This window comes from Cheilinus undulatus, linkage group 8 (assembly GCF_018320785.1).
Source record: "Cheilinus undulatus linkage group 8, ASM1832078v1, whole genome shotgun sequence".
Taxonomy (NCBI): Eukaryota; Metazoa; Chordata; class Actinopteri; order Labriformes; family Labridae; genus Cheilinus; species Cheilinus undulatus.
Genome location: NC_054872.1, coordinates 41438250 through 41465139, shown reverse-complemented (window position 1 = coordinate 41465139; position 26890 = coordinate 41438250). Strand labels below are relative to the sequence as shown.

The 26890-nt window shown below is 40.8% G+C and overlaps 2 protein-coding genes across 2 annotated transcripts; one reads left to right on the top strand and one right to left on the bottom strand.

Annotated features, from left to right (window-relative positions):
* The first annotated feature begins 77 nt into the window (after window positions 1-77).
* rab11al (RAB11a, member RAS oncogene family, like) lies at window positions 78-13264 on the top strand. The gene is made up of 5 exons (XM_041793580.1): window positions 78-383; window positions 5183-5378; window positions 6041-6234; window positions 9736-9816; window positions 11443-13264. Exons 1-5 carry the CDS (start codon window positions 344-346, stop codon window positions 11580-11582), a joined length of 651 nt encoding a protein of 216 aa, XP_041649514.1. The 5' UTR covers window positions 78-343; the 3' UTR covers window positions 11583-13264.
* A 318-nt stretch (window positions 13265-13582) lies between these two features.
* mex3a (mex-3 RNA binding family member A) lies at window positions 13583-25969 on the bottom strand. Its single transcript, XM_041793631.1, has 2 exons — window positions 25527-25969; window positions 13583-22343 (listed from the first exon to the last, which is right to left on the bottom strand). The coding sequence occupies exons 1-2, from the start codon at window positions 25945-25947 to the stop codon at window positions 21187-21189; spliced, it is 1578 nt and encodes a 525-aa protein (XP_041649565.1). The 5' UTR covers window positions 25948-25969; the 3' UTR covers window positions 13583-21186.
* Window positions 25970-26890: the final 921 nt, after the last annotated feature.

Genomic DNA, 26890 nt, shown 5'->3' with positions numbered 1-26890 from the left:
TCGTGACAGGTGTCGATCAGCCATTGACCATTAGGAGTGAACAGGGGGCGGGACAATGACACTGACGTTACGTCGCAGCCTCGGTAATGGCAAGTGACAGAGGGTGAGGAAGACGAGGCGAAACTTTTTTTAAGCTTGTAGCTGCTGTAGGATTTTTTATGCTTGATAACATCAGTGTAAAATTGTATTACTTTGACAGTTATTCGGCGTTGTTGCCATTTGAGTGTAAATCAACCGTTGTTTGCGTGAGGCTGCTGTTATTAACGGTTGTCTGACGGTCTCCAAGTACCAGAAGTTTGTTCGACTTCGAGTAAATACGTAGAGACATCGAAGAACAGCAGCTATGACGAACAGAGAAGATGAATATGACTATCTTTTTAAAGGTGAGTCGCTTTTTACCTTCAAGCTAGCTGGCTACAGGTCGACACCAAGCCTTGTTACACCTGTGAGCAAGTGTCATTTGATGCCGAGATGTTGACCCCCGCATGCCTGACAACAAGGTCTATAAGACGACGTTTATCAGACTCGGAGACAAAGACACCTGCTGTAAGCAGGAGCTAACTTTGTCTGTTTCAAGTTGAGACAGAAGTTATGACATGCTTTGATAGACGTGCCTGCTTTCGGGGTTGCAATATTACTGGTAAGGACCTTCATGTATCGCCAGGTAGCATCTGCGGTGGAGTCATCATCATGCAGGCCTATGATGCAATCATCTCATGATGCCGTGCTGGGGTCATAAACTGTGGGAGGATGAAGAATCAAAACAGTTCTCTATCTAAATATCTGAAAAAAATGAAAGGGTTTGGCTCTTAGATTTTTACCTTAGGACATTATGGTTTACTGGAAAACACCTGTTTGTAGTTTGAATGCAATTACAGGTCTTTTCACTTGGAGGAACCATCATTAAAGCTAACAATTAATCTTTGCATTCATCACCTGAAGCCTTGAAATTAGATCATGAAAGTGAATGGCTTTTTTTTTATGTCAGAGCATCTCTGATGATCATAGATTTGTATTGTATTCCCAACTTTTGTCATCTGGTAAAAAAAAAAAATTAATACAAATATTCATAATACTATCTTGCAAAGGGGCAAAGATGCTTGTTCCCATATGGCTATCTCTTTAAAACAGCTTTTCATACTTTTACCTAGTCATAAACAAGGGGAAATAAAGTGCCTATGGTCTGTTCAAATATAGAACACTAAACAGGCATGTGTTGTCAAACTGGAAATACCTGCATGAAGTGTGTGTGTGTGTGTGTGTTTGTGTGCTGTCACAGAGAAGCTCTGTCACTGAGCACAGGGACGGCAAGATTTTCTCACTCCCTTTCTGATAAAATGATTATTGCAGTCTTTCTGAATCATTTGCAGCAGTGCAAGGACACTGATAAGGCAATGGCTGCCATTCAGTCTTTCTCAAACCAGGAAAGAGCCAGGGTGCAGTTGTAGTTTTTCTTTGTTCCCTACAGCCTCCCTTTGTCCCTGGCTGCTGGAATAGCATGAGTCAAGTTGGGTGAGCTTTTAGTGAGTCATATAAACCTTTCCCTACTGAAGGATACAGCAATGCAGGGAGTCAACCTGCTTTCCTGCTCAAGCTGTCTTTTTACCCATCATTGTCATTTTAAAGATGTGAATAAATATAATTGCTGGGCATTTTTTAGAAAAAAAAAAACATACTTTGCTCTTTATGCAAAATTTTCAATTGTAATATTTAATAAATAGTAGTTTTCCTCTTATATTAAAGTGCTATTCGTACCCTGCACTATAACTGCTTTAATTTATAACGTGAATAGAAATACTGAAATTGGATGTCCTTTGCAGATCTTTTATTCCATTTACAGAGACTATCAGACTGGCTGTTTTTTCTTTTCGTCCCTCGCTGGGTGCAGGTTTTTCCAATGTAATAGAAAGGTGTCATATCTTTTTAGCTGAAGAATGCAAACTGAACAAAAGGCCTAGTGAATGGGTGTGTAATGAAGCCATGATAATACCTGTCTGATGGCAGAGCACCTGAAAACGGTTGCATAATGATTTTTGTCCTCCGCCCAAGATCTTTTGTGTCAGACAAAGTGGAGAATGACATTGATGCTGTTTTAGATGCATTGTGGAGTCATACTTTTACTTTTGGGATATGTACACCCAATAGGTTTTCCTTTTTTGGTATTAATTCATATTCTACAGAGAGAAGTTGTGATTTAGGGGAACCGGTTTCTACCTGTGTCTGTTACACCATAGAAACACTGACAAACATTAACACAGTTTCCTCCAAGAATGAATTGCATTGCTTGTGTGTGAGTGTAGACACAGTGGTCCATTCGTTAATGCAATTTCAACATTCCTTTACAAGTTCCTATTTCCTAATCGCAGGGTGGTGAGTAGCTGGGGTTGGTTCCTTTTGTCGGACTGACTCACCTGATAATTGTGGAAGTAACACTCACTCTAATACTGGCTGTTAAATTTCAGTTTTGGACAAGATCCAGTAAAGGAGAAACAGCTTAAAAGCCTCTTTTTCATTGTTTATACCACACTGGCACTGACATCCTGGGGCAGGGGTGTGAAACTCAATCACACCAGGGGTCAGATTCTGGATTTAAGTCTAACTTGAGAGCCTGAGAGGGTTAAAATTGGACCTTAAACTGTCAACCTCTTTTTCGCCAGAAATAAACAAATTTTAAAACACTTAGTATTGATTATAAATCACTTTGAAATAAAAAGTCAAAATGATAAGTTTAAAGGCTCAAAATTTGTGATAAAAAGTCAGCCTTATTAGTTCAAGGGTTAAAAAACACAAAACTAAAATAGCAAAATGATGTTTTAAGAAATGCAAATATATGAGAAAGTCAAAATCATGAATTTAAAAGGTCAAACTATAAGTTGAAATTTCAAATTGTAAGTCTAAATGGTCAAATTATGGGACTGAAAAGCTGAAGTTAAGAGTTGAAAGGTCAAAATATGACTTAAAACTAAAAATAATGAGTCTAAAGGTTAATGACTCAAAATTTAAAAATGTGTATCTAAAAGGTCACAATATGATATAAAATATCAAAATTATGAGCTGAAAGGGTCAAAGTATAAAATAAAAAGTCAAAATACTAAGTTTCAGTTATAATTTTGAGATCCAAAATTACAAATATGACATGAACACACAAATAAATCATTTTTCCCTACTTTCTTGACTTTTTATAATAATATTTTTACTCTGTTTCAGGTTTTCATGACTTGAGGATATTTTAAATCATCAAGGTTAGGTTTACATTTTTATTCTGGAGGAAATCTGCAGACCTCATACTGGTGGGCCAGTTATAATAGAAATATGATATGATCTTGCAGGCCGGATGTAACTGTACCACAGGCCGGATTTGGGCCCTGGGCCTTGAGTTTGACACCCCTGTCCTGGGGCATTAAATGTAGTAATATACCCCTCTGGCCCTTGTCAGTGCAAATTTTTCAAATGTTAACGTAAGAACCAAAAGAAGTCCTTTTTCTATGTTAGGTTATCATTTGGGATGTTGGATTATAAATATTTAGGTTCTGTTTTGGAAGTTTTGAATGGTGGCTCTAACAACAAAAGTGTTTTTAGCCAGGTTTCAAAGACTTTCTCAAAACCCAATGCTGCTGTTGACAAAGACTTATTTTCTGAGACCTTCAGATGTAGCAGGCAGTATGTGTATAACTGTCCAATGCTACTTCTTTTATGTGCTCGTTGTTGTTTACAATTAAGAAGAAATTTGTGACACAAAAATAGGGAAGGAGTTGAAAATAAAAATTTACCTCAAGGTTATATTATTGCTCTCATATGATATATTTTTATAGTAATTAATATAAAGGTAGCTAGTCTTCATAGTGGTTCCTAAAGGGGAGCCTGTGGCCTATGAGATGCCTGAAGCTGTGATAGGGGAGGCTTGACAAGGCCACAGAACAATTGGCTGTTTTGCACTGCAAAAGCATGTACATTTTTGTGAAAGGACTTCCAAGAAAACTTTAGGGCTACCATTGAGTCCACACCTGACGTCATGATGACCGTAACATAGACAAGAAAATATGACAAGTCAAATCTTGCCTTTTGTTTCCTCCATAAGAATAAAAATATGGGGGGCGCTGAGGGCCTTGCAGTTAGGTTGCACCCCATGTACACAAGTGGCCCAGAGTGTCTCACCCTCACTCTGTCATTCCTATTTCTGACTCTATCAACTGTACTCCTTTCAATAAATAAATAAATAAATAAAATAAAGGCATAAAAGGCCTAACAACATATCTAAAAAATATGGGTAATAAGGAGAGCCACACACCTTCCTTTAGCAACAGCCAACCTTTATGAGATTTTATATACCGGGGAGGGGGGGCTGGCAGAAAATGTTTGGGAACTACATCAGCAGATCTGTTCCAGGACTTGGTTTGGGCCTTTGCATTTCTGTGCTTTTGTCTCTGAATGAATTGTTTCCCCATGTACAATCAATGCCTACTCAAAATGATTTGTCATCTGTAAGGGAAAAGTACAAAACTTCAATCTAAAAGTGTCCCTCAACACCAGAATCAATTATATGCAAATGTTCACAGAACTTAAGAAGGCGGGTATTAGAAAGAAATTTTGCTTGATTTTTTTTTAGACTTCGTGCAGCCTTTTTCAAAAGCACAACATCCTTTAACAAAGAGTTTTAAGCATACAGGATGAGATATCTTTGTCTCCATTTTTCAAGGAGAGAAAATATCCATTTATTATTTTTAATCTAGATTTGTTTTTATTCAGAGTACATTTGACATAGCAATCTGTAACGAATCATTACTTTTAAACTTGATTAATGTTCTCAGTTTGCCTGTATTTCCTGAAAAGAGCAGGTGGTTCTAATATTTTGTATACACAGTGGGAGTCCCCTGAATTTCTGCTCTTACTCGGCTGGGAGCCAAATGTGTGCTTCATCTGTGAAGCAGGCTGTCAAATAAAATGAGAAACAAATTTGATTTAAAAATCAGCTCATCTTGTTTAATATAACTCCTTCACGGATGAATAAGTGTTATACATACCATGGATTTGCCGCTGCAGTGAAGAAGGGCAGTTTTTTGCCCTGTACCGATTAGTTAAAAGAATTTAAAAAACAAAGAACTCTGCAGGTAGGCTCCACACTGTACTGTATGACTGTGCTGATGATGATTCTTCTCTTATTAAATCTGTTTTTCTTTTTTAGTGGTGCTGATAGGGGATTCTGGTGTAGGGAAGAGTAACCTGCTGTCTCGCTTCACTCGGAATGAGTTCAACCTGGAGAGCAAGAGCACTATTGGAGTGGAGTTTGCTACTCGCAGCATCCAAGTAGAAGGCAAAACTGTCAAGGCTCAGATCTGGGACACAGCAGGACAGGAGCGGTACAGAGCTATCACTTCTGCGTGAGTATATTGCATCACTGAAGCCTTTGTGGAAGCAGTCACTTCATATTTTAATTGTATGCTACCTTTCTAAAGATCAGTTCATTTGATGGAAAGTCCAGTATACAAACACACACTAACAGGTCCACATGTACACTTCTTAAGAAGCAAGCTCTTTAAATGATCTTCATTTTTTTTCTCATGCATAGGCATTGAGCCATCTTTGTATCAAAACTCACAGTCAAAACCACATGAAATTTGGTGTCAATAAGAAAAAATTATGTTTCAGTTTCTCAGAAACCCAACCAAGGGTCATTCTCAGTGAACTGAATATAGATTGAATCAATTACAGTATGATACGAGCTTGAAAGAGAAATCAGGAAGAGATAAAGACTACAAAATGTACCTTTTTGCCTTGAGGCAGGAAGTATTTTGTTAATCACAGCTTCCTCCTTATGTCCAAGTCAAGTTCCCATCCAAACACTGTTCCTCTTTTTTTTAATGCTGCCTACCTTGACACAGCAGCCCAGCCTGAGGCGCTAGTATGTACTGTGCCATACCCTCATTGAACTCCAGCAGGCCACCTTTGATTAGAATAAATGGCACCAATCAGTGTTAACCAGTTTATTGAATGTCATGTTACTCTTATTTGTCATACATTTTTCTCCTCTCATGTTTTCCAGGTACTATCGTGGAGCAGTTGGAGCTCTCTTGGTTTACGACATTGCTAAGCACCTGACGTATGAAAACGCTGAGCGCTGGCTGAAGGAGCTACAGGACCACGCTGACAGCAACATAGTCATTATGTTGGTGGGCAACAAATGTGATCTACGCCACCTCAGAGCAGTGCCGACAGATGAGGCCAGAGCCTTTGCAGGTATTGTTGTTGGGATTTTGTAGAAGCACAAGAAGTCAGTGTTAGCCTGTGATGGTCAAATACTCAAATTGATTAGAATATTGCAAAGTTAAAGAGGAATTTGGGAGAATTTTTAACTTTATTTAATTGAACTATCTGTTGATAATCTGGTCACCTGTGGGGTTATTTAACATAGATGGTGGCCCAAAAGAACTACACCCTTCCTTGATTCTTTGGTTTCTAGTCTCTGCATTGGCTTGTTTTCAAATAACCCTCCAAAACAAAAGTGCAAAGGAAATAAAAATGACGTTCCCACATATGAATGTGACACACCCTAAAACATGCAAGTACTATCTGCACATTTCCAAGAAAAGGTGAACTCAAATATCTCCCTTAATTTTCTTATGGATATTACAGTATTCATATTGAGAAGTTTATTTCTTTAGCTGGCTGCAGTTACTGTAAAATTGGATTGAGAGAACAAACTGCTCTTAAAGCTGGGATAATAGGCCAATCGCCTACCCCAAATTGTATTAATTAGATCTTCAGGTACTTTATATCTTATCACGTGAGTCAAATTCTTGCTGGTGTCATCAACTTTCTTTCAGTTTATTATGTGCTGTTCCTTTTTAAAGCCTTGTTCTCCCATTCCTTCTGGCAACACCCTTGTTAGAAGTGTTTGCACTGTGATACTTTTAGGCATTTTTTCTTTTTTATGTGTCCAACAGCTGCATGTGTCCTTGGCTACATGTAAGAAAGCACAGCACAAGTTCAAAAGGACTCCATTTAAATAAATTAAACTTCCATTTATATCGACCCTCTGAGAATTTCAAGGCTTTGTTTCAGAGCAGGTTAGATTTTTACTAGCAGCCTGCAGAACCTCACGAAAAATAAAGTGTAATTGTCAACCTTTTGACATTCCTATTATTTCAGAGTGGTTGCCCCGTGTGTTTATTCCTGACCTTGAGTTTATTGGCTTGTGCCTGAATCAGTGTTGTACCTGCTTCGACTAGTAAATGACTCTTGATTGGACTGCAAGTGTGAAAGTCAGATACATGAGTCTCCTTGATCCATATTAGTCTAAAGCACGTAATCTTCTTTGCAGGATAAATAACACTTTTACCAGCTCATGCTTTGGGGTGGGGTTGACCATACTCAAGTTGCCTAATTTACATAAAGACCATGTGAGTGGCATGTCTATGCAAAGTTTTGTAATTTCATGAGTAAAGTGTTTCTCTCAAACAATAACCCAGAAATGGTAGACCAATCTGATGTTGTATTTACACATCTGTGTGATAGTTATTTCCTCATACATGCAGTTAATATTTTATTAAATTTAATCTATACCATATACTTAGCATGATACAATATCCTCAACTTTTATTATCATAGTACTGAAAAGTATCAAAATTATGATAGACAAAACAAACATACAGTCTTATTTTCAACCCAAAGCTGCAGTGAGCAGGAAAAGAGCACAGTGGTGGGGGATCAGAATTATGATTAAAAAGAATGGTGGAGCACTACTAGTGGCAAACAAACTGTGATATAGAGAAATAAGATCCTATTTTCTGAATGTTACACAGCATCACAGCCACTACCTCACTAATGGCTCAGTAATTAGTCGTCAAATTAGTTTTGGAAGTTCATTAAGCTTCTAATTTTGAGTTTCATGTTAATTTTAGTGTCTGTTGTGGATGGATAGAGAGCAGGGAAAAGAGAATGTTTTTTTGGAGCACAAATAACGAATTTAACCAGTTTTGGGTGCCCAGGAGGTCTTAATTGATATTATATTTTATTAAAGTTCAAAGTTCTTATGTACTTCATGGTCTTCCCAGAGCATGTGATAGGAATTGTGAGGGAACAAAGAAAAAGAAGAAATCTTAAGATAAGGCTTCCAGAAGTAGTTTATTATATATTATATTACTGATGAATTCAGGATTACCGTATTCTTTGCTTATTCTCATCATTTTTCCTTCTTTTGAATAAGACATCATCAGATCCTTCCCTCAGTATATTTCCTTGTATATACAGTGTCAAAAACCACATAAAAATGTCAGTTACTCTTTGTTGCTGCTCCAGGTGTCTTCGGCAGATCTTTGGTTTAATTAGATAATGTTAAAACCACATGATATTCAGTAAACTAGTCAAGGAAAAGCAGCAAAAACTCACATTTTAGTGACCAGAATTTTTCTTGTTTTTTATGTATCGCTGACTCAAAGATGTATTTCAAAGTTACGTATTAAATTTCAACAGATCACTTAAGCAGTGATGTGTATTTTGCATGTAGTCAACCAAAGAAAAACTTGGTCAACAGAAATTACATCTACACGACGACTAATCAGACAAAAAAGGTGCATTATTTTATCTCAACATCAGCTTAATCTTAGATAGGCTCATTATTGCACCCTTCTGGTTTTCTGAACGAACAAAACAAGCTCTTTAAGCATTATTTATTAATTGACTCATTATGTTGTACTGAAATAACAATTGATCCAGAGATGATCAGTGTGCACCTGCCTATACTCATGATTTCCATGATCACAGCAGAGTAACTATTTAGAGAATATAGCCAACAAAATGCCCTCAGATAATTGTTTTTGTATTCATTTATAATGAAAAACTATTAAAAGGATCACTTGTTCCTGCCCACACTGTCATTTACATTCAGACAGCATCTATTTACTGAGGTGAAGTAAAAAAAAAAGTCCTCAGGTTGGGGCGTTATGATCAGGAGACCGTGGAATTAAACAGGCTGCTGGAGTAGGCCATGATGGCAGAGCAGAGCCACTCGCAGCACCACTTCAATACAAACATCCTGCATCTTTGTGTCGAGTTGAAAACGTGTTGTTTCTGGAGATCTTGGCCGGATCAGAGCTCTTCGACCAGCCAATTAACCAATTGGAAGATGTCAATCCTGGTATTTTGTTGAGATTTGTGCCTGTTATCCCAAATATATTTACAGTCAAACCTGATATATTTAGTTATTTCTTCTAAGTAAAGTTGTATTTCATTTGGTTGCGAACAGGACCTGATCAGTTAAATACCTCAAATGGATTCATCATTTCTTTACCAATACACACAATACAGGAATAAATATATATATATATATATATTATACAATATATTTGAGGGCTTTTTATGCCTTTATTGACAGAGGAGGACAGTGTATAGAGTCAGAAACAGGGATCAGAGATTGGGGGAGAGATATGCTGGAAAGGAGCCACAGGCTTGACTTGAATCTTGGCTGCCTGGGTATATTGGGTGCAACCTAACCACATGGCCTTCTGTGCCCCAGGAATATCATTTCTTTAAATTGAATGACCATGAACCACCAGAATATTTTATATTACATCAGATTTTATTTTAAACCAAGTATAATCTTAGATGTGTGTTAGTATTGTTGCATTTTATGAGATTGTACAATGTTAACTCTTAATATCAATCCCATAATGTTGTTATAAAAGTAAAAGTAATGCAGCCGTTTAACTGATTGTGTCATTATGTGCATGTTGTTCACAGAAAAGCATGGCTTGTCTTTCCTGGAGACGTCAGCGTTAGACTCTTGTAATGTGGAGCTGGCTTTCCAAACTATTCTTACAGGTGAGTTTCACATTTGAGTTTGTCTTTTGCCCTCACTTTTACTGTTTATATTGATTCATTCATAGAAGTGCTTTTGATGCTGGAGTGCAGCATTCCTAAACCTCTGAAGCTGGTTTATGGTATTTCTTGATTCATACTATATATTGATTTGTCTGAAAGCCTTATATTTTCATCAAGACTTTGGTTTACATAACAGCACTCTTTAGCTGCCACTAGATGGCAGCAAAATCCACCCTATTGGTTCTCCTTGTCCATCACTTACATGCAGTCTTAGGTAAGACCACTTGAATGTTTTTTAAAGGTCAAAAATATAGGTAATGGGCACACTGAAAAACAACACAGCCAGTTGGTCAATTTTTAGTGAGAGTCACTGCAAATATCAGTCAGAATTGGTCTTCATTTATTTAACAAGTATGATTTGACCTACTGAACCAAATATATCTGTTCAGGAAAGAAATTCTGATGGTGGTTCACAGATATTATTTCCTTTGTAAATGTCCATGAGTGATGTCCCTGGGGAGCGTACAGCTAAGCTAACAAGGAGATCTGATGTTGGAGATTTGGTAGCAATCATTGTGACTGAGTCAACCCCTGGAGTGCTTAAAGGGACAGTTCAACAGTGAGTGGTGCTTCCACTTCAATTGCTCCAGGGGCTATCAGTGTGTGAGTGTGTGCCACCCGTGTTTGTTTTCTACTTGTGCTTCATGTTCAATACTCAGGCGCCTCTGCTTGAGCTGTTTGAGCCATCCTGCCCAAACCACAGCTTTGTCTGTAATTTCTAATTCATAAAAACTTCAAACCAACAAGCCCCATTGAGCTAATGATGCTAATTAGCTCATTAAGGGAGGAGAATAGAGGAAGTTCACAGCACATTAGCCATCCAGCTATAGACTCAGTGAAGCAGGGAAGATGCCACGTGTGTAGATATCGGCAGCAGACAGATCGTGGGTCAGAGAGGGTCATCCTGATGGATCATTGTCTATATGGGCTCAGCAGCTGTGCTGTGTAGAGTTCTTAGAAATGAGTCATGGTTTTACCACCTGACGTGTCACGTCACAGTCAGCCAGGAGTCTTGTTTTGCTTTAAACCTTCTTGCTTAATAGGCAGTTTTATTTCAGGGCTGTTTTCTTCCACATCTGGCTGTAGTTTAGAGTTAAAGCAGCAGTATGCAACAGTAAACCAGTAGAGTGTTTGCACTAGTCCTCCTCTCTCCTTCCTCAAGTTTATGAACTCACCAACTTAATGGAATAAACAGATTAAAAAAGAAATATGTAGGATAAAGAGAAACAAAACAAGTTTGTGAGCTAAAGTTTGTGTCTCTGTGTTTTTGGCTTTTAATCATGAACATACTGGGTAAATAAGTAAGGTGTTCTGATTTAAATCTAAAATATATTTCATCTCATTACATTGGGGGAATGCCTAAAATGAGACTTGGTACCACCACATGACATACCGATGCCAGTTTAGGATGGAAAGAATCCTTCACTGCTGCCAGGAGTCTGGATAGAACAGTTGTTGTTCAATGTTGCCATGCTGTTTGTCCTTATCACAATATGTCCCTCTGTTGGCTAGATTTAAAGGCATCTACACATAACTCATTCCCTTTCACCCTTCTCTCCATCACAGCCATCTACAACATCGTGTCACAGAGGCAGATGTCAGGGAGAAACGACTCAGACTTCTCACCAGCCTCCAACGTAGTGCCGATCACAGTTGAGCCAACCCAAAACTCAGCCAGTAAGGGTGTCTGCTGCCAGAACAACTGAGGCCTTACCACTGACCTCCTCCTTCACCTCCAGGCTATATTGGAGAAACAGCCAGCTAGACAAACAGAGACAGGCAGATGGACAGGGGAAATGGGCAGACAGGTAGAGAGAATCATTTTACACAAGGATACTTGAACTGAGAATGCTTTGTCTGTTGTCTAGTTAAGAAAAGTTGATTCAGTTTAAAAGATGGGACCAGGGAAGGAGAGATAGTAAGGACAGGCAAGGAGGGTTGTGGTGAGGTTAGATGCCTGTACCCTTGGCATTCAGCTTTGAAAGAAGTGCTGAACTGATTCACAATCTAATGACAAATTTAACCCAATATTAGGTCCCTTTTGTATGTCATCACGATTTCTGTCTTTGCAAACTGCCTCCCTTTCAAAGCTGCACTTTATAAGCCAGTAAATGCTTTCTTTCAGTTTTTTACTACCAGGATATTGGGCAATAAAAAATCCACATCTAAAAGACTGAACTGCAACCCCTCCATCCCCACTGTCATTCCCATTTTCCACTAATGTATGATATTAAGAAAATAATGTCCCTAACAATATTTATTGAACACTAGATCCAGGTGTTGTTTTGCAAAAGGTGTTGCAGTTAAACTGTAGTTGGTTTAGATTTTCCACACTGATTGCTTCTCTCTAAAGGGAGCCTTTTCTTGCTTTTCAATGTTTTCGTCTACCACGGTGTCTGAAGAAGCTTATAAGGACAGCAACTCTTCCCTGATAGAGGGGCAAAAGGGCTTAAAGTCATTTTTCCTAAATGTGCATGGTGGAATTTGGTCAGTGTTGGTTGGTTCATGTTGCGTTCCACCAGACCACTCAGAGCAATAACATCCCTCTCTAACAGTGACATGTAATTTCTTTTTGATTGCTTTTGATCTTTGTTTGGAAGGCTTCCCTGCTCTCTGCACACTTTGTTCTTTTCAGATGAGTCATGCTCTTGCAGGCTTTGCACAGCATTAACTCCAAACTCCAACTTTTATAACAGATAGCTGCATCACTAGCTGATGGGTTAACTGCCTGGCATGCTGGTGGGATAAAGGTTTTGGCTCTGCTGATGACTCTTTAGTAGACCCTGTGCCTTACCTTTGGGTGAAGTGGGGACGTAAAGGAATTGTTTTAAATACATGGACCACCCTTTGCTGCTGCTGCCTGCTAGCTGGGATAGATGGACGGATGGATAATGTTTCAGAGGATGAGGTAGTGAGGGCACTCAGCCTGCCCTGCTCCTGTGGTCTCTGATGTACCCGAGATGGCTTGTTTTACTGTAAGTGAAATCCTCCACTGCTGCCTGCTCACCTACTCCTTTCTGTCTCTCTCTACGCTGTATGTAACTGGAACAGGACTCTGCCTTCTGGGATCTCCCTAAGGTCTGCCCTCGCTCTCACTTGTCTTTATTTCCTGTGGAGAGGGCGGGGGTTGGTTTAAGGAGCCAGGATTGGGGTTGTTAGTATCTAATAGTTTAATAGATGAGGAAAAGGAGACGTATGGTAGTGCTTGATTAAATCCAAAGGTTATGCACACAGATGGTGTTTATCCTGCTGTGTTTCCACATCAACACTGACTTCTGTCAACTTCACAGGTCTTAAAATGGGTGGTGTAGGTTAGGGCTTTTTAACATTTATTCTAATATATGTATATTTGGACTGCATATGTATAAAATAAATCACATTTGTTATAGCCTGCCTCTTCTCATGTCTTCTTAAGATGCTTTTTAATATTGCAGGCAGCAAGAAGCAAGAATTTCTACTACTTGAAGTGTTTGGGTTATCTTAGAATATATAATTAAATCTGCTACTCAACTTTAATTTAATAACAAGGTATGTACTGTTGAGCAATAGCTCCCATTATTGGGAATAAAATACACTCAGCATGTTATCAAAGGATCAATTAGATGTAGTAAAGTTTCCCTTAAAGTGGAAAAAAATGCAATTAGTTTCAATTGAAGATCATTTCATTTTTGTTTTATTAGAAACATTTACAATACATCTTGAATCTTGGAAAAATAACAAAGAACCAGAACTAACATGGCGCAGATACAATAATAATAATAAAAATGTCTCCAAAAAATGTAATTCACAAAAAAACATTTGCTATAACAAATAAACCTGCAATATCACATGCCTTGTAAGGGCACGGCATACTGTAACAGAGTTCAAAGACTTCGTTTTTTTTCCATCCATCAAAGTTGACGGTCAGCCACAGAGGGCCACGAAGGCAACCCTCTTTCACTGTTCACAGAGAAACCAGAAACTATTGCCAGGTGATGCTGGCCCAAAAACTAATGCACTACAACCACTATTAGACCGGTATGAAACACCTCTACTGTGCTGGAAATATTGGAAACGCTACCAAAGACAAACTGTCAGACTGTTTTGGCCTCTTTGGAAATGGCTGCGAGTTTCACCAGCTAACGCCACTTCAGTCCCCATCTTTTACATGCAGCAGAAAGTGTGCTATTGTTGTGTTTATGTCAAGTTTTCTGAACTGTATCTATTCTTACACAAACTAAGAACTTCAAGTTAATTCATATGAGGTGCAAACAGTCTTTCATCACTCACAGGTAACTGAAAATACAAAATCAGACTTTGATGTGGGGACTGAAATGGTCTCTTTGCCTGGCTCCAAACTCATGTCAACTTTTACACTTTCCAAAGAGACTCCAACTATGAAAATCTACAGAGGAGAAACAGCCCAGGTTCTCCGGCGTTAAAGGATAACACTCAACCTGCCCTGTTCCTCCTGTCTAAGTGACCATACAACATACATGCAAACTAGTACGGTAATGAATCTGTTGTGTGTGTATATGTGTGCATCTAGTTACATAGATCTACTACACAGTGCGCTGTTGTCCTCTCTGAGATGTCTCCGCTTAATTTGCTCGCTTCACCTCATTAACACATTAGGTAAAGTCTCTCATAAAGGCCGCCTTTAGGCTGATTATGCTCTGTTGCTAGTGATCACAAACTGAGTAGTAGATGTAGAAAATGTATGAATGAAAGTGTGTACAAGCTATGTGTGGCCCTATTGGCAGAAGGGCCACAGCTGCCTCATTCATTCCAAGCATTGCAGTCGTAACATGTTTTATAGGATTGATAAGTAAAAGTGAGTTTAGATTACAGAGGAAATGAGTAATGTGGTTCAGTCAGTAACATGGGGTTAGTCGAAGGGGGGAAAGGGGTAACGGCAAGCAGCACTACACAAAGAATGCTGATGCAGGAAAAATATATAATTGAGGCACAAAATTGATGCTCTGTGACTAAAATATCTCCAAATTCTAAAAAATATTATATTATTTTCTGTAATTATTTCAATGTGACTGCACCGATGTTGTAGTGGTGCACGTCTGAAGTTAAAATTTAAGCTGTGGGGAGCTCTCGTTCCACTTACTTCATTCACCATGAAGCACCTGGAAAAGACCCGCACCCACAACTTTTATAAATAAAACTTCTAAACTTCTTTTCTCATTTTACTTATTAGTAGAAACTGACTTCCCTGTGTTTAGAAATATATTAACTTCTTGTAATTTTAATTAAAAAACAAAATGTCTTGAGGTTACTCATAAATATGTTGCTTCATTTTTTTTACTTTTCATAAATAACATCCAGATACTGACTTTTTTTTTTCCTCTGCTTTCTATGAAATAATAACCCATGTTAGCAAAATAGATTTGAGAAATTGTAATATGTTTTTTTTATTCATTTTAAGTTACTTTCTATAAATGTATGTGGAAGAACTCAAATATAGTCTACGTTGAAAACCTGTCGCAAATTCTTTCTAAAAAAAAAAAAAAAAAACATAAACTTAAAGCTCACTTATAAATTGACAAAACAATAAGCATAAGGAGTGCATCGAGTTGAGTGGTCTTTTTTTTTTTACATTCAAATGCATTACTTGCTCAATGTGTGATTTAGACAGGTTGGTACAATTGCTTAAGTGCATCCATTGAAAATAAGGATTTCCTATCACTCCTTAAAAAAAGGGATTCTACATAAATGCATAAAGACCTTTTCATATCAAGAGAAGAAAAACATCAACAGTTTCTACCATTACTATAATAGTAAGCTTAATACAATATTGTAAATAATACTAACAAGAACTTAATGCATCAAATGTCACTGTGAGTCACCCCCACCCCTTTGTTGCACCAAAAAGTATCTCATACTGGGTGAGCTGGACAAATGAAACTTACACTTTAGCATATTCTTAAGAATCATAATTAAACTTTATGTATCGATTAGTTAAACTACACGGTAAATATATGATTTCGACCGATGTTCACTTAAGGTCTTAAAGCTTTGTATACACTTTAGGTATCAGGCTGATGAATTCTTTATGCGATCTTAACTTTTTTTCTGATAAATCTTACCTACTGTACTATACTTTACTTACATGCAGTTAAACTTAAGGATACAGTTAATGGCTCTCTAAATGATATCAACCAAAACCACAGTGTTGTTTTGTTCACTATGACACTGACCTTGTGTACATCTAAAGGAAGCCCTCACAGTTTACTGAGGCTCTGAAAAATTAGGAATTCGGCTTGGATTTTCACTGGCATGTCATTGTGAACAGTTTCTTTGCGGTCTTTCTTCTAATCAAATTACTTGGACAGTCCCTTTTAATCTCCTCCTTAACATTAGTCAAGTTTTCAGAGAGATTAGGACCCTCCCTGGACTATTTTTCTCCCAAACAACCACACCACGACAATAGAAAATCACTCAAAGGACTGTGGAAGTGCCAGGATGTGCTTTAGGCTGATCTCTTTGGGGAGAAGTAAGTCTGTTACCGGCGCCCCTTAGTATTAAACTAATCTTACAACACTGAAACATGATATGCCTTCATTTCACAGATATCAACTAAGTGGCCTCCAAAACTTCTGGGTAAACAGTAAATCTAGCTACAAGATTACTCCTTAATAATCCTGATTTAATAAACTCTAAACCAAGCGGATTCTGATGCTAAAATAAGTTAACTTGTGTGGGATTTTAGCCCATGTCCTCTCCTTGTGTTTTGTTCTTTGGCTATGTCTGACCTTTTGTCTTTCAAAAACACTACAGATGAAAAAGTAGGTGCAAATAGAGCCATGAAATGAGAAATATTAATATGTAAACAGAAAGCACCTTAAGATATGCTATAAGTAACACACCTGCCCCTGGGTGTAATTTAATGAAGAATAATAGTCACTACATGACTGCAGTCAGAGTGTAGCTGGTACAGTACATCATATCATGTTGCCCTACCCCCCTAAGTCTCCCTGCTGTGTACGTTTCTGACCTTCAAGACATCAGTCTGTCATAAGTAAAGTCATCCTATCCTGCTTTTTAACAAAGAGAGAAGACCCTCGTGCTAGCACCCAGCTCTCGTTTGTTTGTTTACATTGGAAGGATCACTTTTACAGCGCAGTGAAATATTCCTCAGTTTTTCAAAATTGCAGTTTCATCTTTTCAGTGCTACCCAGGAAAAGGAATCCTAATGCTTGTCTTGACCCACCCTGTCATCTGATTGAGTTTTAACATAAAAAAAGTAAGCTATCAATTCACTAAATGAACCTGATGAACACAACAAGAACAATTACTTATCCTGAAACTGTTACTAATTAATTATATCTCTGTTTCTACACTGGCATGAATCCATAATGATGTTTTTGCAGATGTAAGATGGATATGCAACAGCATCCTAATAGTCAAGGTCAATTTCTGTATAGAATATTATTTAAAGAACTGACTAAGCAGACCACCTCTGTTTATTATCCCAGTATAGTCCTTTTATTGCTTTTCATCCTAATATACATAGAAACGGATTTATTCGTTAGGGCTAGGTTATTACACATACTATTTCTTCGAGTTTTTATTTGAGCTTGGATTTATACATGAGCTGCTTCATAAAGGATATTCATTATTACAGTTTATAGTAGTGTCTGGTTAATTTATTATCTCTATTTGGATGAAGTACTAAGTTAATCAGTTTAAATAATATTTCTTAAATGTATGGATCTATCTAATATACTATTATAGTCAGAAAGATGATGGGGCGCATATATAAAAGATTTACTCTCCCTAAAAACTCAAACATTTTGAATTCCATTTGCTAAAACATTAACAATGACACCTTCAGCCTTTAAAAATAATCAAAACCTCACTTGAAGCGGGGCCTTTGTCTGGATGTTCATAACGGTTACACATACTGTATTTACATAGATGCTCAGAGTGCTTTCCCATAAAGTACAATACTCATTAACTTATACAGCGTCTAAACTGGGAGAATCTCCAAAAAGCCCTCTCTTCATTAAACCAGTGCAAACCTCCACCAAGTCATCAGCATTGACTAAATGGACGAGAGGTCTCCCAAATTACCACTAGTACTACTTTAGTATTAAGAAGAACAAGAACCACCATAATACAAAAAATGATAGGGAATCCTTATGTGCATTTCTTTCAAATCCTATGAAATGTATTCACCATCAGTGGTCGGTTTGGTTTTAATCAATTGCGCATGTTTTTTAATAAGGTGCTCTACTTTATGTTAAGTAAAGTGTTTTAAGAGCCTAATTTTCAGAATCCCTCTAATCCCCACCCAAGAAGTTTGATTCACATTCTTTTTTTCCAAAAATAAGTACTTTAAAAAGTTTTCCTAAGGGGCGATACTATCAAAGGCCAAAGTTGCTACCTTGTATGCCAAAGTAATGGCAATATTTGAATAAAAAATATTAAGGCAGAAAACAAAATAACAAAAATACTAAGTTCAAAGAACAGTGTCATACTGCCTTGAATTTGACGTAGAAAGCTTAAGCCAAACCACTGTGCAATTTTCCATCCATAAACCATAACTATTCTTTATTCCTACATTTGATAGATCTCAGGGTACTTTTGCAAGTACGGTGCTTTCCCTGCAGTCCACATGTAGTGTGAGTGGTCTGCTTTATGTGTGTGTGTATTTTTTTTTAAAGAATGGCCCTTTGTGTGCAAGGAGACACAATTTGTAATTGTTAATTCCTTTTTGAGACAGAAGCCGAGTTGAATTGTTCTCCAGTACAACAAAAGAGAGGCCTGCTGAATCACCGACACTAGCCCTCATGTGACAACTACTCAAAGCTTGCAGCAAGACTTGAATGACCAATAAAAATGCAAGATCTGCAAGGTTTTTTTCCTTTGCTTTTTTTGAGCCTACTTCTCTCTTCTTACAGCCAAAATGAATCCCCCCCTATCATTCAACAGCTTTAATCCCTACCCCCATCCGCTCTCCTCTAGCCCTCTGAAATCCCCAGGCTGGGGCTAAGGCAGACGCAGAGGGTGTGTAATTTGATTCAGCATGAGTGCTGGTTAAATGGGGCGTTTCCTCTGCTTTCCTGTCAATTACAATTGTCTGATTTCATTCTCCAAGCTCAAAGCCAGAGGGGGGCTGCCATTGGCTGAAGCCCTGGTGTCCATAGTGAAAAGGCAGCTGCAGGATGTCCCATACAGTAGCGATCTGCATTGGCACTGTTGCACAAAAACGACCCCTTCCAGATTTCAGGGCGGTGCGTTTGGGAGGTGGAGGGGGTGGGGGTGGATAATGCTGCACCCTGTGCGATGTGATCACGCAATCTTTGTTTTGTAGGTGAACATGTACATTTTTTATTGTTTCCAAAGTGCGTGCAGCAAATTTCGTGGTACTAACATTGAGAATAGGTAGCTGGTTCCCCTCCTGATAACTGTAGATAATTTATTTTGTTCCTAAGCCTCCCCTTATTTCACAGGCACTGCCAAATTCACCACTGTCTTTCAAATTTTGTGTGAGTGTGTGTTTTAGGACAAAAGAGGCCCCCATTCCCCAGTAGGGATAGCTCAGAGCAGCAGAAAAGGAGAGGAAAACAGGGGGAGGAAGGGGCAAGAGGGACTGGAAGGAGGGGGTCCTGAACGCCCAGCTGCATCCAGTCCATCCAGCACCCTCTGTGCTTGTAACAGTGGGGTGGGGCTGAAAGGGGCTCGCTGCGGGACCCTGTCTTACTCCTCATACAGTCCCCACACGGTCCGCACCTGGACCAACCCATTTGCCTAATTATGAATGAGGAGATCCAGGCCGTGTCCGAGCACTCTGCAGCCCACGCCACTACCAGGCCGAGACAATACGCCCCACTCAGAGAGGCCTTCGAAACCAAACGATCGAACAGTAAGCAGGGGGAGACATAAAAGCCAAAGAAAAGAGAGAAAGAAAGGGGGCTAGGCCAGAGCTCCAACTTGGGGTCACAGCCACAGTGTGCCATGAAACACCTGCTCCTGTACAGATTTGCTAATTACAGGGGAGACAGCTGGCCCCTCGGAGCTCACACATAATGCCGTTAGTATTGGGGAGTACAGATTACTGGTTTGGGACTCTGTATTTTACAGTGTCAACTATTTTGGCCGAAGTCGGCTGCTGATTCAGGAAACAATTTACAGTTTTACTCGGCTTCTGTCCACTTACTAATTCTCCTCTTTATTTACAGTGCACACCTCAGAGAAATGCCTGTTGACTGGAGCTCTTTCTTTGTCCTATATCGTTCAGAGAATGTGGCCAAATGACCACATGAGACAATAAAGCGCGGCTAAGGTGGCTTTGAAACAAGTCCATTGGGGAGACGGATATCAAGAACTAGCCAACTGGAAGAATTCCAAGGCTTTCGGCCTCACAAATTAAATCAGTGCTTTAAGCCAACCGAGGAACCACATGCTTTTCAAGTGCCACGAGGAGCAAGCATTACTAAATCTTTTCAACAAACTGCAGTGACCAAAGTGTAATCAATGGCTACTGGATAAAAGATTTTACTCAACACAACTTTAGCCTATCTCTGAACAATGATGCCAATCAAATGTAACTAATCACCTCAAATAATTGATGACATGTCCTATCCCTTTTTAGGATTATCTCTCTCATAAGACTTGAAGGTATAAGACAGAAAAAGGGGCCATGCTTTACTCTTTGTCAGTGTTTCAGGGCTACAACCAATCTATTCACATTTTAATCTTGATAAAATATCTCTTTTAGACCAATTATATCAAAACCACAATCACAGTAAATCTGAAAAGGCTGAATTCACCTTCACATCGGCTCCAAAATTTCTAGGTTTGATTGAAATCCTCTTTTAGATCATAGATGATTGTAAGGTGCAATGAAAATTCTAGGTTATTTTTTCTTCTAAGAACAACATTGACTTTCTCGGTCAGTCAGGTGCAGATTGGGTACCTCAACAATCATCTTCTTTCCTTCCATATAAACCCACTTCATGGTAAAATAAAAATTTGAATAATAAAATGTTCACATTACTGTCTACCTCTGCCTACACTGTGATTCATGAATGAAAAACAGCAGCAGTCCAAAAAACTGAAAATGCAAGTTACTATACTTCTCTTATAAACAAAACTTTTATAAAATATATATGCATATATATATATAAAAGAAAAACTTAAAAATATTTCTTATACTTTTTAGTAAAGCAAGCAGTGCCTTCTAAAATATCTGCTTGATTGTTTTAAATTTTCTGAAAAAACAAAATGTGTATTATAATAATAATAATCAGAATAACAGGAAATAATTATTGAACAAACACTGACAAAACTAATGATAAAAACTGATGTGGTTCCTTAAGAGAATATTCGGATGGCCTGTGTGACCTGGGTGTGGCACACTGGGCACTCCGGGTGGTTGAGCTCACAGATTCGGATGGCACACTCCATGCAGAAGAGGTTATGGCCACAGGGCACCAAGGCAGCCGTCACTTTGCTTTCAAAGCAGGTCATGCAGTCCCGCACAGTGGCCGGCGGTGAGTCCGGCACTGGCAGACGGCCTGGGAAACCCTCACCGGCTGAGGTGGGCTCACTGTGGGCGCGGCGAGCCTGGGCATGAGGTGAACCGGATACGGGCACAATGCTGGTGACTGAAGAGTTGTTGGTTCCTCCGCCTCCACAGGGCTCAGGTAAGCCAGGGGAGAGTCTGGTCAGGGGCAGAGGGAGGCCTCCAAAGCTCTTAGAGCGCTGCTGGGCATAGAAGGCCACCTGTTTGGGGTAGTCGGGGTCGCCCCAGCTCTGGGTACCATCTGATCCAAAATAAGAGCAAGGCTTCTCTCCAGAGCTGCTGGAGAAGTTGCTCTTGGTATAGATGCCCCCTCCCTCACCTCCTCCTCCCCCTCCCCCTCCAACCATGGTATCTGAGAAGTTCTGGCGGTAGCTGCTAGTGAGGGGCTTGCGCTGGCCCCCCTGCAGCCCCCACACCTGCTGTAGTCGGCTCTCCAAACCACCGCTGCTGCCCGCTGGGCTGCTTCCACCATTTGGCCCCAGACAGTCGTTTTCATTATTGTGGTCGTGCAGGCCTCCTGTTCGGAAGGCGATGTGTGCTTCTATCTCCTCGCGGGCCCTCTCTGCGTTGCTTGGTGACCCTGTGATCTCGAAGACGGGGTCGCGGTCTCGACTAGGGGTGACGATGTAAGTACAGGTTTGCTGCTGGATGCGTTTGATGGTTGAGCCTTTGGGCCCCACGACGAGCCCCACGACACGGTATGGCACTCTCACCTGAATGGTAGTCTGACCAGGCAAAGGCGTGGGCGGGGAGCCACTAAAGGACACTCCTAGCTTGTTGCGGGATGCTCTGAGCATGGAGAAGTGCTCTGCAGCAGAGATGATTTCACGCCGGGCCAGTGCAACATCCTCCTTCCGGCCAGTGATTAAGAACACCGGCTCCTCTCCTCTGACAGGGGTTTTGATGTAGGTGTTGGTCTTAGCCCGCAGGGCTTTGATCTTGCATCCTGCAGAGACACCAACAAACATTTCAAAATAAGTAAACATGATCAGTAGAATCTTGTGAATCACAAATCGAGTGGAACATCTACAAGTGTCATCATCCTGAGCAAACAGGATCCTCGACTCTCCTTTGTTCAGTGTAAATTCAGATTTATGCAGCATGTTTCCCTAGCAAAGGATACAAAGTAATTGCAGTGATTTATGAGGTGTCCAGCACCTCAGCATTAGCTTACTTATTCAGTAACCTATTTATTAGCTCTAAATCAGGCACACTTATCTCACTTAAGGATACAACTATGATGCAGAGGTCTTGGCAGGGGTAGACTTGTCTGTTTTTTGGGCTTTATGAGCCACAGCAGATGCGTTACATTTGCTCGATGCTGGTGAGCAATCACTGTCTGACCTCTCCTTGAACTTACGAGACTATACAGTCAGCCCACATGTGCTTCATTTTTGTGCCATTTATGGCTCTGCATTTGTCGTGGTTATGATCAGTTTGTACCAGTTAGTCTATTTAGTGTTTTAACCTAGAAAGGCAATGTGAAAGAGAACAAGTTAATGTTATTTCATGACAGAACAGGACATCCTCTGTATCAGCTAGTACTTCTGGGTGCTTTCAGGTAGATTTGAGGTCAAAAAGAACATTACAAGAAAGGACAGAGCAAAGCTGTTTATAAAACCCTCCTTGAAGCATCAGGCATTCCTCGGGTCAGTTTTCATTCAGAAACTCAGGCAGCTTCCCCATTAAGACTTCCACATTTATTGATTTTAATATGCCTTTCTCATCTCGGCCACATCTTAAAGAGGCCGGTCAAGCAAGAATCATCAGGCATCTATCTAGTGAGCAACTCTGAGCTCATCTTACTACACTCATGTTGCTTCAAATCAAACATCACATCACTGCATTAGTTATCCAAAAATCAGAGCAGCAGGTATCAAAAGCTCAAAACGACACTCTTAAGTTGAGAGCGAATGTCACTCTAATGCCCCCAAATAGGCCCAATTTACTCAGGAACACTTACTTCTCTGGGACCGAGGGGAACGTGGTACTGAAGCTTTAGAATGCTCACACCTAAAATCTGAGCTTGCCCATTGTGGCCATCGCCTGGTATTAGTCTAATAGACCTGTCCATGCCACAGGGATCATAGAGCGATTGCAAACTTCCTCTTTTGGGACTACATTGCACCTTTCAATTATTCCAAATTTATGTCTCAATGAAAGAACTGTCTGTTAACAAAATAGACACAGATTAATTAATCACGACCAGAAATTAAGGTCACCAGAGACAATTTTTTCCTCAGCTGTTAAAAATGTGGCGGAAGAGGTGCTGCGATCCAAAACAAAGCCTGGGGAGCTGAACAGGAAGGTACAAGAGCATCCTCGAAATCAACCCTTGTGACTCTTGACAGGGAAAAACAATCATATCCAGCCCTTTCTTCATGACAGGATTCTGTTTGCCGGATCCACTAAGCAGACTGTGATGCATGGTGCTGAGGAGAAGGGGGTGTGTACGCATTGCCAGCTAACGAAGGGCCTGAATCAAAAGCAGCTCGACTCAAATCCCCCCAAATCTGCAGTTCTTCGCGGTCAAGGCAAAAGGGCCCTCTTTGCTGCACTTGTGCTCACTGGATCAACCCTCCGGCCGTCTTTGGTTACCCCATTAAAATTCAAAACTTAAGCTTCAGAGTAAACGAATGGGAGCCGCAATGGGAAACAAGGGGCGTTTAGCAGCCAAAAACTGAATCCACATTACCAGAAAGGGGAAGCACCAGCGAAAGAAGGTATCTCCACTGAAACTGTCTGACATTTTTCAATACCTGTCTGTTTTTTGTGGCAAAATGTACCAGAATTTTGCTCCTGCTACCTCGCCCACCCTGCAGTCTTTGTACTTCCCTCTGTTCACCCGCCCATTCCTCCCTCTCTCCTGACACACAACCATGTGGCATTGAGAGTGTGCAGTGGAGTGGGGCTCATGAGGAGCCCCTTGTGCTGAGCTCCAAGGCGTGACTCCCATTCAGCTTTTTAGATGCTATACTGCCCTTCCGTCCTTGTCCTTGTTTTCTCTTCCCCTCTCACCCATGGGTTCATCACAACAGTTAACAATGGGCGGTCACATTAACACCACCAGCAGCTGAAGAAAGAAGAAAACTACTTTGGGGCTTCAACTTCCAGCTTTAATCAAAGCTGTTTGTGCATAAGCATGGAACTTGGAGAGAGTGAAAAAGCATCTTAAATGGTAAATAAGTGCAAAAATAAAAATATTCTCCTCTTTAAAAAAGGATTCCCACCTCCTGGTGCAACTTCTAGCTGAGTCACCCTTTAAGGCCATCCTGTGTGCCAAACAGCAACACTGTCTTAATGCGCCCCTCCCCTCTTCCCCCGACTTTCACACCTTTGTTTGACAGCTGCTGTCATTCAACTTCAGCTCTTTGTTTAATAAATCGCCCCAAACTGTAAGAAAAACGTGCAGAATCCTTAATATGTCTGGAAGTGAACTTTCCAACTCCCTCATTTGAAAAAAAAGTGGACCACGCTGGCTCTTTTGTCCAATTGTGTCACTGGGGCAGTGCGCAACATAAACAACGAGCTGAATAAATTTGGGAAGAGGAAAACATCTTCCACTTCTGGGACCAAAATGTGCGCATTTGGGGGGGATTTTCCTAGCAAAATCTATTCAAAACGAGAGACATTCCTCTCCTCGCCAGCCGCACGTTGTCTTTTTGAACAGTCTGGCGCGTCTCAGACGACAAAGGAAGCAAGTGCTCTCCGTGCTCCAGTGTATGTCTGTGCGCTGACATTGATGGCGTGGATGTAGAATAATTCGCCCAGTAGGGAACGGGTCTCTCTCTCCCTCTCTCTCTCTCTCTGCCTCTGTGCAAATTCACTCAAAAGCAAAAATAAACACAAAGCAGCAGAGGACGTTTTGTTTTAATGCAAAAGCCTTATGATGAGTACATGAGAACTTGCAACATTGGAGCAGAAAAAGTGGGAGGCTGATGTCTCGGGGGAGTACAAAAAACACGCGAGCACACATACACCACTCCCTTTTCTTTGTCAAATAACACCAGGTAACAGTTAGAGAACAAAAAACAAAGCGCTCAGGAAAGCACGGCGGGGATAATGCAGCACTGTTAGCGGGATAAAAGCACAACTTTGACGGGGAATAAATTGCAAGCCAGCGGTTTACCTTGTCTCCCCACTATTTCGGCCACATGTTCAGAGCTGGGCACTGGGACGCATTCTGTTATGTTGCAGCCTCGTCCTTTCGTCTCACTTGAGGAGCTCTCGTACAGGGCGCACAACTTGCTCTTCCCTTGCAGAATCGCTGTATCCCCGCCACCTCCGACGCTGTTCGTGTGGTTGTGGTGGTTGTTGTTATTGTTACTCCGATCCTGTACTCCTGTTGTTGGGGCTCCACCGCCGTCCTCGCCTTCCCCGAGCCCCAGCAGAGACAACTGGCCCAGCGCGACCCTGAGGGCACGGGAGTCGTCTTCCTCCTCATCGGGCGGCACAAGGAGACCTTCGCTTCCGAAGCCGGAGCCGGCCAGATCCCCGCCGTAGCCCCCATTTTTCTCCATGATCCCTGCTAGAACCAGCAGGCTAGGCATGGCTAACAAAAGAGTGTGTGAGACAAAGACAGGGGAAAGAGACTGGAGAAACAGCACCCGTGCCGCCTCCTCCTCCTCACCCCCTCCTCCTTCCAATTCCCCCCTTTGCGCTAGTCCCTCCCATAGACCGGCCCCCCTCTCTCTCTATCCGCCAGACTTTCAGTACAGTAGTCTCTCTCCGAGCTCCAGGCAAACGGGACACAAGGCCGTCTGCACGATAGATGGGGCGGGCGATGTGTTGCTCCACCCAGTCTGGTTTACACAGCTCTCCTCCTCGCCGAGACAAAACGAGCCGCCCTCCCGTTGTACCATTCCGTCTCAGGTTCCCGAGCTAGTGGCATCTCAAATCCAGCTTCCTTCAGTCACCTATAGAAAGGAAGAAAACACATCATCGTTCAGTTCCTGCACCACACTCCCCCGTTCAGAGCTGTGGAGCTGCAGCGTAGCCTGAAAACCCGCATTTCTGCACCTTATGTAAGAACAGCCATCCAGGATGTAAACAGTCGCGTAGCTAAAGGTACAAGTACAGTGCGCACATGGTCATCTGCTGCTGCTGAAAAGATGATGTCAACTTCAACATTTAGGGATAAAAACAAGCAGGTCGTGCATTGAATGAAGTGATATCGTGGACTTTCATGACAGGATTATTTTGGGGAGTAGAGGAGTTAGCGGTGTTTTTTGGAGGGGGGTCCGCCCACCTCCATGTAGCCGTGCTTTGCGGCAGGTCACCGCGTTGTTGTCTCCGGCGCCGTTGCGCATGAGGATGTTATGTATAGGAGGGAAAGAGAGTGTCTGGAGGGGGGAGGAGGGGGCTGTATACGAGGAGGAGAAGAGAAAGGGAGTTGTCAGACAGGCGTTGCAGACCCTATGCAGCGGGGGAACATCAGAAAAGCCCTCGCACATTTCCCGTTAAAAACACACATACACTCACGCACGAGGGTTT

Coding starts and splice junctions, on each gene's coding strand:
- mex3a (XM_041793631.1), bottom strand. CDS start 25,947: ATGCCTAGCCTGCTGGTTCTAGCAGGGATCATGGAGAAAAATGGGGGC. Junction 22,344..25,526: donor CGAAATAGTGGGGAGACAAG/GTAAACCGCTGG, acceptor GTGTCTCTGCAG/GATGCAAGATCAAAGCCCTG.
- rab11al (XM_041793580.1), top strand. CDS start 344: ATGACGAACAGAGAAGATGAATATGACTATCTTTTTAAAG. Junction 384..5,182: donor ATATGACTATCTTTTTAAAG/GTGAGTCGCTTT, acceptor TTTCTTTTTTAG/TGGTGCTGATAGGGGATTCT. Junction 9,817..11,442: donor TTTCCAAACTATTCTTACAG/GTGAGTTTCACA, acceptor TCTCCATCACAG/CCATCTACAACATCGTGTCA.